Source organism: Patagioenas fasciata, chromosome 1 (assembly GCF_037038585.1).
Source record: "Patagioenas fasciata isolate bPatFas1 chromosome 1, bPatFas1.hap1, whole genome shotgun sequence".
Taxonomy (NCBI): Eukaryota; Metazoa; Chordata; class Aves; order Columbiformes; family Columbidae; genus Patagioenas; species Patagioenas fasciata.
In genome coordinates, this window is record NC_092520.1 from 74,085,545 (window position 1) to 74,098,135 (window position 12,591).

The 12,591-nt window shown below is 41.0% G+C and overlaps 2 protein-coding genes across 5 annotated transcripts in view; both read left to right on the forward strand.

Annotated features, from left to right (window-relative positions):
• Positions 1 to 12,591, forward strand: part of ATP1B1 (ATPase Na+/K+ transporting subunit beta 1) — a 408,664-nt gene that overhangs the window by 221,172 nt on the left and 174,901 nt on the right. The gene's annotated exons all lie outside the window — the stretch shown is intronic.
• Positions 179 to 12,452, forward strand: SLC35A5 (solute carrier family 35 member A5). Of its 4 annotated transcripts, XM_065829274.2 has the most exons (7): positions 179 to 736; positions 1,537 to 1,689; positions 2,494 to 2,592; positions 4,188 to 4,321; positions 8,103 to 8,170; positions 9,436 to 10,231; positions 11,374 to 12,452. In XM_065829274.2, the coding sequence occupies exons 2-7, from the start codon at positions 1,560 to 1,562 to the stop codon at positions 11,440 to 11,442; spliced, it is 1,296 nt and encodes a 431-aa protein (XP_065685346.1). In that variant the 5' UTR covers positions 179 to 736; positions 1,537 to 1,559; the 3' UTR covers positions 11,443 to 12,452. The 4 variants fall into 4 exon arrangements, with proteins under 4 accessions (XP_065685346.1, XP_071665063.1, XP_065685348.1 ...); XM_071808962.1 differs by lacking the exon at positions 1,537 to 1,689 and having other exon boundaries at positions 2,448 to 2,592; XM_065829276.2 differs by lacking the exon at positions 1,537 to 1,689.

The window sequence follows — 12,591 nt, forward strand, 5'->3', positions numbered from 1 at the left end:
GCAGTCGCCCCGCTCCCTGCCGTGCGCGTGCGCAAGGCGCGAAGATGCGGAGGGAGGAGGGGGACATGACGGGAAGCGGATGCCTTCTCTTGCTCATGCGCGCTCTGCAGCCAATGGGAAGGGGCGGGGGCGCGCGGGAACTGGGGCGGAGCCTGGTTCCCCGAGGCGCTGCGGTCACGTGGCCGGAGCGGCCGGGAGGGGCGGGGCTGGTTGTCAACAGAGAATGAGGGTGTGCGCGCCCCCGCGTAGCGAGGTGGCGACGGGGAGAGAACGGCCCGGGTGCGCGCGCTGCTGGGCGGGAGGGCAGCGCCTTGCCCCGCCCCGCCAGGTGCGCCGAGAGCCGGACAGCACCCACGGCTGCGGCGCAGCGGGGGGAGTTTTACGTGGGGCGCTGAAGGGCTGACGGTGCTCCCGCAGGTCTGGCGGCGAGCCGGGGAGCCTGGGGATGGGCGCTGGGGGCGTGCAGCAGGGGTGAGCGGGAGCGCGGTGCCGCGGACTCCCGGGAGCCTGTGACACTGGGGTGTTTGGCGGCGGCGTCTGGACACTGGCTGCAGCCGTCTCGGAGGCCGGCCCACCCTGCATGGCCGCCGCCCCGCTTCCAGGCTGTAGCCGCGCGTCGACCTGAGGCAGAGACGTGGCAGACGGCCGTCGGCAAAACCAGACGAGTGTTGCTGCAGCGCGGAGGAGAGGAGCGCTCGGCGGCGCTTACCGGCCGCATTCTCGTCGCTGCCGCGAGGTGGGTGTTCGCCCCGTGTCGCCGCGGGCCCCGCGGAGCCGGCATTCGGAACCTCCTCCGAAGCCGCTCTCGCCGCTGCCCTGGGCCCGCTCGAGGTGCCGCGCTCCGGCCAGCCCCGCTGGGGTGGAGCGGCGCGAGCCGCGGTGGCCGTTAACGGACTTCCCGCCCGCAGCCGGCTCCAAGGGGCCTCCGCGTTTCCCCTCCTGGCACAAGGGCCGGTGCTGGTTTTCTCCTAAACGGCTTTTCAGGCCTGGGGGCCCGTTAACGGGTCGGCTGAGTAACGGCAGCCCCGGAGACGGAGAGCACGGGTACATCTCAGGCTCTGTCGCCGGTGATCCGTGTTTCTCCCCTACCTCCCGGGCACAAGCCGGTGCTGAGTAAGCCCAGGTCATCTCTGCTATGTTGTTCTCGCTTCACAGCTGTAAAACTTGTCCTTGCTGGAATTAGCAACAAGAAAACTTTTAAAAATATTAAAGAAAAATAACCATGTTAATTTTTTTAGTTGATTGATATTCTACAGATGTGGTTTTCTGGCAAACTGGCCTCTTCGTGCCACTTCCTGAATCGCTGTGTGTACATTGCATATACCCCTTTGCTGGTCTTCATAGCATGTTCTCTCTGTCTTAATTCCTTTTAATTAAAAAAAAACCCCAAAACTGTTGAATGAGATCATGGCTTGTGATTTAGGGATCCTTGTACAAGCAGTAAAAATACAAAGCAGTAAAATACACACATTTCACCTTGTTTAACTAGTTTCTGGAAGTACTATTCATAGTATGTTTTCATCTTGTCATCCAAAGGGCACTGACAGCAAGACAACAGAATGAAGACCAAGTGCCGTGGTCGATTTATGTTTTGCTCCAAGACAACCACCTATACGTTTCTGCTTGGAGGCGTGTTTATTGCATTGGGCTCAAGTCGAATCCTCCTGATGAAGTATTCTGCCAATGATGGTGCTGTTGGGCAATAAACATAACATACCTCAAATAAGAAAGAGTTGGTGTTTGGGGTAAAATGGATACCCAAAAGCCTAGTTCTCCACCTGCAGAGTTCTTAGCGTAAACATTCTGATATATAAATAGTGACATGTATTTCTGTACTTGCGGGAAAAAAAAGAAGTGATAAGTTGATTTGCAAGGTGCATGACCCACGTGGAGGTTCACCCTTAAAAGATAAGGCAGTGAATTATTTTATTGCTGATTTTCAAAGGCTAAATTGTTGTGTAAGCAGTATTAATGGTGCGTGTCTGGACTAAAACATTTGTCTCACAAAAGGCTTAGGAGAAAAAAGTGGTATCATAGTGGGCGTGCTATAGCCAACTAGTATTACTGCTTCTCCTTTTGCCAAATATTAGCCAAGTATGCTAACAAGGGAAAGATACAGTCCTAGAAGAAGGTTGTGCCGTCCTGGAAGCTATTTTTTGTGAGGGAAAAAAACCCAGCATATTGCTGTTTGCAGAAAACATTTCCATTTTCACTTTTTTTTTTTTAAACAGTGATGTTCTTGAGTCCTTCCAAAAAGTTCTACTGTAAACTTGGACCAAATGAGGGAAGGTTTCAGCCCAGAAAGGACACTGTTTGGGAAGTTGTATATCATAGAAATTTGAATATTTATAATGAAAGTGCTGACATAGCCTTTTGCATTTTTCAGAAGTGGCTAGAATTCTGACTGGAGGGATTAAAATAGTTTCTTGCTCTAATTATGAAAACAGGAGGCAGAATCTGATTGTCTACTCTCTGATTTGCTGAATCCCACAGAGAACAAATATGACTACCTTCCTACAACAGTGAATATATGTTCTGAAGTAGTAAAACTGGCCCTGTGTGTGGTATTGGCACTATGGGTTAAGAAAAAAGGTAAGTATCTACATTTAAAATTACTAAAATATGTTGATTTTCCAAGATTTCCTGTACTTCCTGCTTTTTTTTTGGTAAATAATAGATGCACATGTAGTAGTATGGAGTAGGTCCTGCTAGTAAAGTTCACTGGAATTGTGTCTTCCATGCAGAATTATAGCTAAAGCGTACTTTTATAACTCTAATTTGTGCTGTGAATTCAGATGTTCTTGAGTTGTGTGTATGGTAGCTGAAATAGGGACACATAGGCTGAACTACAAAGTGAAATGAAAACACAGTCTAACATTTTCAGAATTTTGACACAGTATCATGCTAGGATAATAGGAGTCACCTCCCTGTGAGGTCATGAATTGAACACAAGCTTAGAAATTGCACCAACTCAAGGATTAATCTTTTAAGTTCTGTTATTCTGACCGCTTCTATTTATAAGCACCACTGCCTTCCACTGAAGGGGCTTTACATGTGTGTAGTGGTATTTGAGTTAGAAGCAACATATCACTGGTATAATTCAAGGTAGCTTTGTTGTGAAAACAAATTTTGAGGTTAAGGAAAAGCAGTGTCAGGCTTCACTAGCTACTGGTTTTATATTGCAGGCTATGTTTCCTTTTTCTTTTTTTCCTTGGCTTTTCTGTCTTGTTGTGAAAAGGATGAGAGTTTAACTTCATAGGATTTCAAAATGGTAGAGAACAGAAGTTTAAATTGAAAGAGGGTGTGAGGCACTGGTGACTCATGTTAAATTGAGCACTTGTTTTGACCGCTTTTCCATGTAGCAGTCATGGCTTTGGCAAGCTGATGAAATTTTTACCTCCACCATTTGGTATAGATATACCTAAGATAGTAAATATATTCAGTCAGTGTTTGCCATCATTGGCTACTGCTGACTACACATTTTTGTGTGTGTTTTGTTTTTTTTTCTCCCCCCCCTTTTTTTCTTTTTCTTCCAGATGTCTGAATTTGCTGAAATTATGTGTCAGTGGTTCAGAAAGGATTAAATAACATTGTGTGTTCTTAAAGCTGTCCTAACAAAGTACTTGTCAACAACTCTAGTCTAGAATATCAAAGTAAATGTTATTCTTTGTGTCTTGTCCTTTATTTCTTCCTTTTTTCTTTATGTTCTCTTTTTACCCAGATCATGCGCGGTGTGCCACAGATACTGAGTACTGGTTTATTTTATATTTCTGACGTTACTGGCTACCCTTTGGGTGCTATATGAACAGGTCGTTGTTTCAGTTATAGATTTGATTGATGATAATCAGAAAATCATACCCAGTAATGATGTAGCTATTGTGTGGGGACTTTGGGGTGCTTTTTGGCCCTCAAAGAATGGTTGATAATTTAATTTTTGCTCCCAGTGGACAAATACTCTGATGGGACAAAAGGTTCCTTGATGTTCTCTCTGCTAAAGCAGGGAAGTGAATGCCCATAGACACAGGATTGCTGCTCTAGCTGTGTGTTCTGCTCTCTACGTTGCCAGAGGGCTGCAGTATCTTAATTTTTTCAGTTCAACTATGTTCTGGAAAACAGAGCATGGTACCTACTCAGTTACAAGGTTTTTAATAATAAGAAATATTTCTTTCTTACTGACTTCTTTTCAGAGGGTTGCTTGGATCATCCCTTTGAATGCCTTTCCTGGAAGAATTTTTGCAATTCCATGAAATGGTCAATTCCTGCCTTTCTTTACTTTTTGGATAACTTGATCGTCTTCTATGTGCTGTCCTACCTCCAGCCAGTAAGTATACATATACTGAATAAAGTATCTTCTGAAATCTTAGTGGTAGATAACATTGCCATTAGACTATCTATGGTTGTAACACACTGGCAGGGCAAGATTTGCAGGTAAAAAAATGATCTGTTGCCTGACCAGCCAGACCTTCTCATTGGTGTTGTACAGCTCTCAGCAGAGGCAAGTCTCTGTGTGTTTTCTTCATCTGAAATGATTTAGAAATAGGCTGAATTGCTTAAGTACTAGGCAGGTTTTGGGTGCTTTCCTTCCTTTGGTTCCTTTAACTCTGTGTTTCTCTTTCAATGCATTTGCTCATCTTGCTGGTACTTGAGCTGCACTTTTCTGTGCAGCTTCTACCGCTTTAGGTATGTACACAATGACTTTGACTCCAAAGAAAAGTGAGTGAATGTAATTCCACAAAGGGACTAAGTGTAACAGCAACTGAGGAGGGGAAGAGGAAAATGGTTTGACTCTTCTTTTTTGCATTTTTTTGTTATGTTTAAGCACAAAATTTAATTGGTGCTTCTAGCTACATTCAACCTTTTGGATGAATCTGCATACGATTAGGAAATAGTACAGGTTTTGTGCTTTCTTTTGTTCTTGTGCTAAGATACTTTTTGGTTTATAATCTATGTTTGAAGTTAGATGGAAACAGATAGTGCTTCCTATAAAATACCGTGGCTGCCGCTGTTTGACATAAAAATAAATATTTCTATTCCTTCTCTTTCAGAATTTCTTATTAAAATATTGTCCTTTTAGGTGTACATTTGTCAGGGACAGACCGGAGTCTAGAATAGGACCTGACTGGAAAAATCTAATTAAAATCAGGAGTCAAATATCTTCAAATAGCATACACAGGTGTTTGGTTCTGTGGTTTGTTGTGTGGGATTTTTTGGTGTTTTTTGGGTTTTTTTAGTATTTTTTTTTAACTTTAGGAAGGAAATTCAGCTATGAAGTTTGCCATATCAAAGCCTACTGTTTACAAGGTTACGTAAACACTATTGCTTTCTTAAGCAATTTGATTTGGTTCATTTAAGGTCATCTTTTGTAATATGCACAGCTTTTATATTTTACACACACCCTGACATTTTGTCTCTTTCCCCTCAGAACATGTGCTCCACGATTATTCTTTTCTCAGAATTCTTAGCGTCTTATACCTTTTAACTGGATATATTTTATGAGGCTTAGCTGAAATTATAACATTATAATGGTAAACAAGTACTAAAAGAGATAACTAAATACCTTTGAGATGGAATGCCTCAACAGTACATAAGACCATGAAAGTGAAAAGGTGGAGACAAGATGCTTGAAAGAAGATAGCCATAACTGACTGCACTTGGTTTCATGTGACTTTAAAAACCAAGTAGGTTTGGGACTAAATAATACCTGAGCGAGCAATTACTTGAACTATAGAGTTGCTTTGGTGAGATTTTTTTGCCTGAAGCTTCAGCTGTAACTGTGGTACTCTTTAATGGCTAACATTTGCTAGTGATAAGACTTTTTAGAGGTTTTTTGTGAAATGTAAGTTAGTGGCATGGTGATCTTTGCTAAATTTTTTTTTTATTCCTTCTCATTTAGGACAGAGGTCTCTTGAGGCCACAGAGAACAAAGCAGCTCAAAATTAATTCCTTGTAACTATCCTGTTACAGATTTTGATCATATTATGTTACCAGAGATGTTGAGTGGGGAGCTTTGACTGTCAAGTAGGACTAGAGTATACAAGGAACGCTTGTACGTTTTATACTGAGCCTCTTTTTTCCAGAGTGGTTTCTGCTAGTTCCAGATTCTCTTGTTTATTCAATATTTTTCTCCTTTCACAGTGTTCACCTAACATGAATATTTATTGAGTTGAAATCTTTCAAAGTGGAAAATTAAGTTGATGTTTCTTAGGCAGATGTCTTATGTGTCAGTCTTTAGCTTACTTGAGCCTGTGTCATGTTTTTAATGAGATTTATTATTCAGAAGATAGTATGTTGGAATAGGGTGCAACTAAGATAATGGGAAAAAGGCTTGTACTTTTCCTTTGGTAAGTGAAAAAGTCTCTGCTATTACAGAATTGGGAATGTGGAAATGCAGTGGAGAGAACTCAAGATAAAGTCTGTGTTTTGTACTTCTGAATCTATGTACACTTTTGTGTAAAATTATCTGAAAAAGTGATCTCTAAGGCTGAATTGCAAGTAAAATTTCAGATGCCTAGATTTTTCTACCTTTACTGACTACATAGGGCAGTCCTGAATAAAACACAATTTTGGAAACACCCCATCCCTTAAAAAAAACCCTTTTTTCCCCACTGGTGCTGTTAAGCTCTGATCTTCAATGGTCACTGCAGTACCTAGAAGAGCCTGTTCGTGATCCAGCATCCTAGTATAGAGTGTCTAATGCAGAGACCAAAAAGACAAACCTTGTGTCGAGGGTTAAGATTGTGGGGTGACAATAAAACCCTGGCAGATGTATTGTTAACCTCCTCTCCACCCCCCCATTTCCCCATTTTTCCCCTCCCTCTCCCCCCTTCCCACTAAGGACAGGTGATTGGGAAGGAAAGAAGGACAGAGAGAAGAGAGTTGGGAAAAATTAACAAGGTTTTACTAATGCTACTAATAAGAATAGAGAAAATAATACAAAATACACAAAACCAATCTTGAAAGTCTCAGCAACTGCAGAGCCAGCACCCAAAGTCCTGAATTAGACTCTGCAGCCAACCGGAGCTGGATTCAGTCTCTCACTAGGCCTCAGTTCGCAGGGACAACTAGCAAGGTCCTCTCCTAATATCAATCATAAGCAGAAGGGAAAAGGAAAAGGGATGAGATCCTCGTGATCTCCCACTTTTATATGAAGTATTCACGTGAATGGAATGTTATACACAGTTGGTCAGTTTCTTGGTCACCAGTTTCTCATTTCCCCGCTCGCGAGATGTCCATCCGTGCTTATCAATAAGTTTGCGTTCCATTGCTAGGTTTACCAAAACCTGTGTCTGGTTCTCCAGGAAAATGCAGCTAATATGAAGGCTTTAGCTGACAGGCAAAATTCACTAAAAGAGAAACTTGTTTTTAACAAAACCAGGACACCTTGTCACACGGAGTTTGCAGCTTGGGATCATGGCTGTGTGTCTTTGCACTTTTGTAATCATTATTATACAGTTATTCCCAAATAAGACAGGAGCTTTAGGGTTGTCTTGAGTTGTACTTTGAAACAGGTGAATTTTTTAGTAGAATTGTAGTCTTGAAAATTCAAGCTGAGACCTCCTTACCTTTGAATGATACAGCACATGCACTTGACATACAAGAAGCTTACTTTCTGCAAGTGCCTTGCCCAAGTCTGAGATTTCATGAATGCTGCAAGCTGGCATGGCAGCCAGAAGCAGCCTTGCTTTCCCCTATTATCTTCTTATTTTCATTTTAGAGCAACTTCCTCCCTTGTGCTGACAGCTGGTTTTGCAGCTGACTGGTCAGCCTGGCTGGGGAACTGATCTAACAGAAAACTACACTGTTTTATTTTCTTGTTAAGTAAGTTTTCCACTGGATGGGTTTCCTCACATGTTTGCTTCAGTACAGCTTTCCCCACTGCAGACAAATTTAGGTTCTGTGGTTTGCCTGAGATTTTGAAATAGGACTTGAATGATGTTTCAGGGGTATGTTATTCTACCACCTGGATAAGGCAGAAAGTTCAGTACCAGAATGATGCTTTTCACTCTAGCATCTTGTAGAAAGGTGAACACTTGAAGTTAGTGGGCTTTTAATGTCCACATGACATCTGGAGTATAACTTTGTTCCCCTTCTTTTCTTTCTAGGCAATGGCTGTACTATTCTCAAATTTTGTCATTATAACGACGGCTCTACTCTTCAGGATAGTGCTAAAGTAAGTAGTATTGGATAAAATAAATGAAATTTTACATCTTCCTAGCCTTGATGAAGAAGTTAATCTACGTGCTTTCTCTTTGTCTGATGTGAACAGTGATACTGTTTTCTTGTGGCTATGCCAATATGGAGAGATGGCTTAGTTTTCTACACCTGAAGGTGTACAAAATAATAGCTTATTAGGAGTCCCTACATATTTCTACACATTTGGTCAACTGTAATAGAGAACAACTGGTTATATAGTTGTTGGATTATCAGAATAAAGGTTTGGATACTTTCGTTTGTACATTAAATCTCATATTTCGTGATTAACAGTCTGTTGTAGTTCTTAAATGAATGTAAATGTAATCTAACAAGAGGGGATGAGATATGTAAGAGTGATAGATAGGCTTGTCTTCAGTAATATTGTACCAGCATGTGTTCCTAGTCAAATGCATAGTATGTTTAAAAAAGTGATTATATGTCCCTTCTTCATTATTCATGTGACAAAAGCCAGCTTCTTTGTCCTATGTGTTCCACTTCACTTGATTTGTGCTCTTTATGGTGTGATTTAGATTCAGAAAAGGCTGGAAGGGAAATGGATATTTACTCAAAAAGTCGCTTGTGTTCAATGTGGAGGAAAGATGCCTTTTCTACGCATGCTATTATATCAAAAGAGTGTCTGATAGTCTAACTTGAAATGCTTTTTCTCAGTTGTTTAGTTTTTTGTCTCTTGTGATGTTAAGAGTTTACTTAATCTTCCAAATTTCTGATTTTCCCCAAGATAAACAAGCTTTGCTTGAGTGATAAAACATTATAAATAGCTCTGTCTTATAAATAACAGTCATATATTTATATGATATACCATTGTAAAATACTAGAAAAGGCCACAAAATCATGTGAGAAAAGTGAAATGTAGTGAAAGTCTATCAAAGAAAGAGGGCAATTATTTGAATGTCTGTGATTTCTTTTTATCCATCAGACCTGTGTTGGAGACAACAGCTGCTTTTAAGTTGTCAGGCAGTCAGTATCTAGATCTAACATGATCTTGAAGGACTTCTTAAATTATCTCTACAGAATACTGCATTTTGTATTTCTGTGATCGCCAGGCTTGCCATAGAATAGCATGCGATGTTTTAGCATTTTACTGTCAATTCTGCAAAGCCAGTCTCTGTCTCCTTATCTGTGGAATGATGTCTTTTATGTGTTTTATTGAGCTTGTTCTCATGTCATTTAATTTGTACCACTGTATTTCTAAAGTTCGTGGCATTTTTTGTCTACTCCTAGGCAAAAACTCTCTTGGGTACAATGGGCATCTCTGGTGATTTTGTTCCTGTCCATCGTTGCCCTGACTCTAGGAACTGGAGGCCATCAGCAAAGCTTGGCTGCACATGGATTCCATCACAATATGTTTTTTAGTCCATCTAACCACTGCCTTCTCTATGCTGGACCTGAAGAAGCATGCCTGGAAAAGGGCAACTGTGCAGCCCCGAGTTTCCTTCCCAGCTTCCAGTGGAATATCACCAGTACCATGGCAGGAGCATTGAAACCTCTCCGTCTTAGCCTTGGCCATCTACTTATTCTAGTGCAGTGTTTCATTTCTGCCCTGGCTAACATATACAATGAAAAGATCTTGAAAGATGGAGATCAGCTTGCTGAAAGCATCTTCACACAGAACAGCAAACTCTATGCCTTTGGGGTGCTGTTCAATGGGCTTATGCTGGGCCTGCGGGCTAAGGACCGGAGGCAGATAGAGAATTGTGGCTTCTTTTATGGGCACAATGTCTTTTCAGTGGCTCTTATATTTGTCACGGCTTTCTTGGGGCTGTCTGTAGCCTTCATCTTGAAGTTCCGAGACAATATGTTCCATGTTATGACTGCTCAGATCACCACTGTCATCATCACCACAGTCTCTTTCATGATCTTTGACTTCAGACCTTCTCTAGAGTTCTTTTTGGAAGCTCCTGTAGTGCTTCTCTCCATATTTATCTATAATGCCAGTAAACCAAGAGGCTTGGAATATGTTACGCTGCGGGAAAGGGGCAAGCTTGTCAAAGGAGTTGCATGGGAGAGGTCAAGTGGGGTAAGGATTTTCAGTACTTGTCTCCTCTGGTTTCGGTTTTGTTTTACCTCCATTTATACTATGGAACATTTGGAAGATTAATCTTGCGTGTGACTGGACTCATCCCTGAACTCAAACACCAAAACTCCTCAATATTTCTTAAAATCTTTAAAATTCATTGGGTGTTCCTTCGCATATTCCACTTTTTCAATTCATGAAGCCTAGGTAAGCATTGCATTCCTGCTGTGAGTATAGACAGTCCTGTGAGCAACTCCAGCTTTGTACAAATCCCTTCTTGAAACTTCAATAACCAAAATATATTACTGGCCATGAGCATCCAAAAATTGGAATTGATGCCTGGTAAATAATTGTACTTAAGTAGAACTGGTACATCTGTGTACCTGAGCCCACATCATGAAGAAGTTAATATATTTGATGTTAAGATTCTTTCTACCTTAACAGTCAAAGACACCTGGAGACATAAAGGTGATGTTTAAATAGAGTTTTAACATGTTGGGTTTTGTTTTTTTTTTTTCTTACAAACCATTTCTTCCAGGCTCATTCGTGTTTTTCAGTCTAGTTAACTAGAACATGGCAGGCATGTTCTTAAATATGTCATTCAATCAGGCTGAGCAGTCAGTCAATGGAGGAAGAGTTAATGTCCGAGAGAGCTTTTAGTCTGCATGAGCAGATCTGTGCTGTAATACAAGTTACAACCAGCAGAGTGCTGTCTCTATTTAATTCTAAAAAAAAACATTTAAATTGAGAGAGATGGTTTCCAGAAATTCCACATGGTACCTTTTTAGGTTGTTGTTTAACAAGCAGTAAATAACACCAATTCATATATTTTTGGTATACCAGGCGTTATCTATTTTAGTACTTACAGTTGAGCGGCTGTGGTAAAACAAATAGCACTACATGTGCAGGCTTCCTAATGAAGGAATGGGCTACAAGCTGTTTCAGGGAGTGACTCACTAAAAATTGTTAAAGATACAGGGGGTGTTTTTTATGATCATATATATCCTCGAGCAAGATTGTAGCACACTGTTAAGAAATTTTATATAAGTGATACATTCAAAATAAACTTTAATTTTTTTCTTTTTTGTATTAATAACAAGATACATTTTACTCATGTTGTTCTCTTTTGCTTCTGGTTACTGTAGGATGGAGAAGAATTTGAGAGATTGAACAAACCAAGCAGTGACATTGACACAGATGAAGATTCCCTCTAGCATGAGGCTGGCTCGAAGAAGTACTATTACTCATACAGAGAGAATGTCAGCTCTTTATTAACGTAGAGAAGGGTAATTTTTCCCCACTTGCAGAGCAACTGAGACTATTTTGGGGCTGAATGCCAGAGGTGGATAAAGAAAACATTCAAGCCATGCATGTGGAGAGCTGTAGTCCCTCTTCCTGTCCATGTAAATCAGGAGTTCAAAATCTGCTGAAAGAAACAAAATTTATAAGTAATTCAAACAAAAAAAGGCTTGGACCCTGGACTCATTGGTCTGGGTGGCATGTTCCATATTGTGCAAGGCAGTCCTGGACAAAAACCATGTGTCTTTCACTGCCTTGATTGACTGTACTGAGTCACTGCAACTTCCTGTATGAATTCCTTGATTAGCAAAGCAGAGATAAAACTGTTCTCTACCTTGCAGAAGTGATACGAGCGTTGATTAATGTTTTTTCTGCATCTTCCAATGTACAAATGTTCCATTAAGCTTTCTTTTCAAGACTTAAGGTGTTACTACTAACCTCATAAATAATGAGGCATATTGACTGTTCTAATTGTATTTTGGCAATTCAGATTGACATATCCCTAGCAGAGTAAAAAAGCCCTTCTGAACCAACCTCATCAAAATTTCACTTGAGAATATATAATAATTTGGGCTAGGGATATCTTGATGCTTCAAAGAGGCAGATCTCTGGAGTGTGATTTGAGTTTGAATGGTCTTAATTCTGTCTTCATTCCTGTTTTTACATCAGTGTAACACTATACTGACTCCTATGGAGTCCTTTCTTTCTGATTTTCTCTGATGTGACTGAGAGCAGTATAGATTTCACTGACTTCAGCCACTAGTTCTCCTCACATTTTCAGTGTGAGACTGTTGTGTGCCTGTCTCCCAGTGTCTGGGGAAATGGAAATCTGGAATGCCTTTGTAGCAGGTTGTGAATTTTACATGTGATGTATGTGGCCTAACTTTGAAAGAGCTTGAATAAAACAAAAGTGTGTTAAACAGTATGGATGCATCATAGGGTCTTTTTTGTGTTTAGAAAGGCTATGTGTAGAGGTTTAGTTTACACTTAGGACACTTATCTGAAAAAAATGTTATGCAGCTACAGTGGTGCCCTTCAGCATCTGGAGCACTGGGCAAGAGGGT

What these genes read in the sequence shown, in the direction of transcription:
- SLC35A5 (XM_065829274.2), top strand. Translation starts at nt 1,560, where the DNA reads ATGAAGACCAAGTGCCGTGGTCGATTTATGTTTTGCTCCAAGACAACC. An exon ending in ACTATGGGTTAAGAAAAAAG is followed by an intron (nt 2,593 to 4,187) that starts GTAAGTATCTAC and finishes ACTTCTTTTCAG; the next exon opens with AGGGTTGCTTGGATCATCCC. An exon ending in CTCTTCAGGATAGTGCTAAA is followed by an intron (nt 8,171 to 9,435) that starts GTAAGTAGTATT and finishes GTCTACTCCTAG; the next exon opens with GCAAAAACTCTCTTGGGTAC.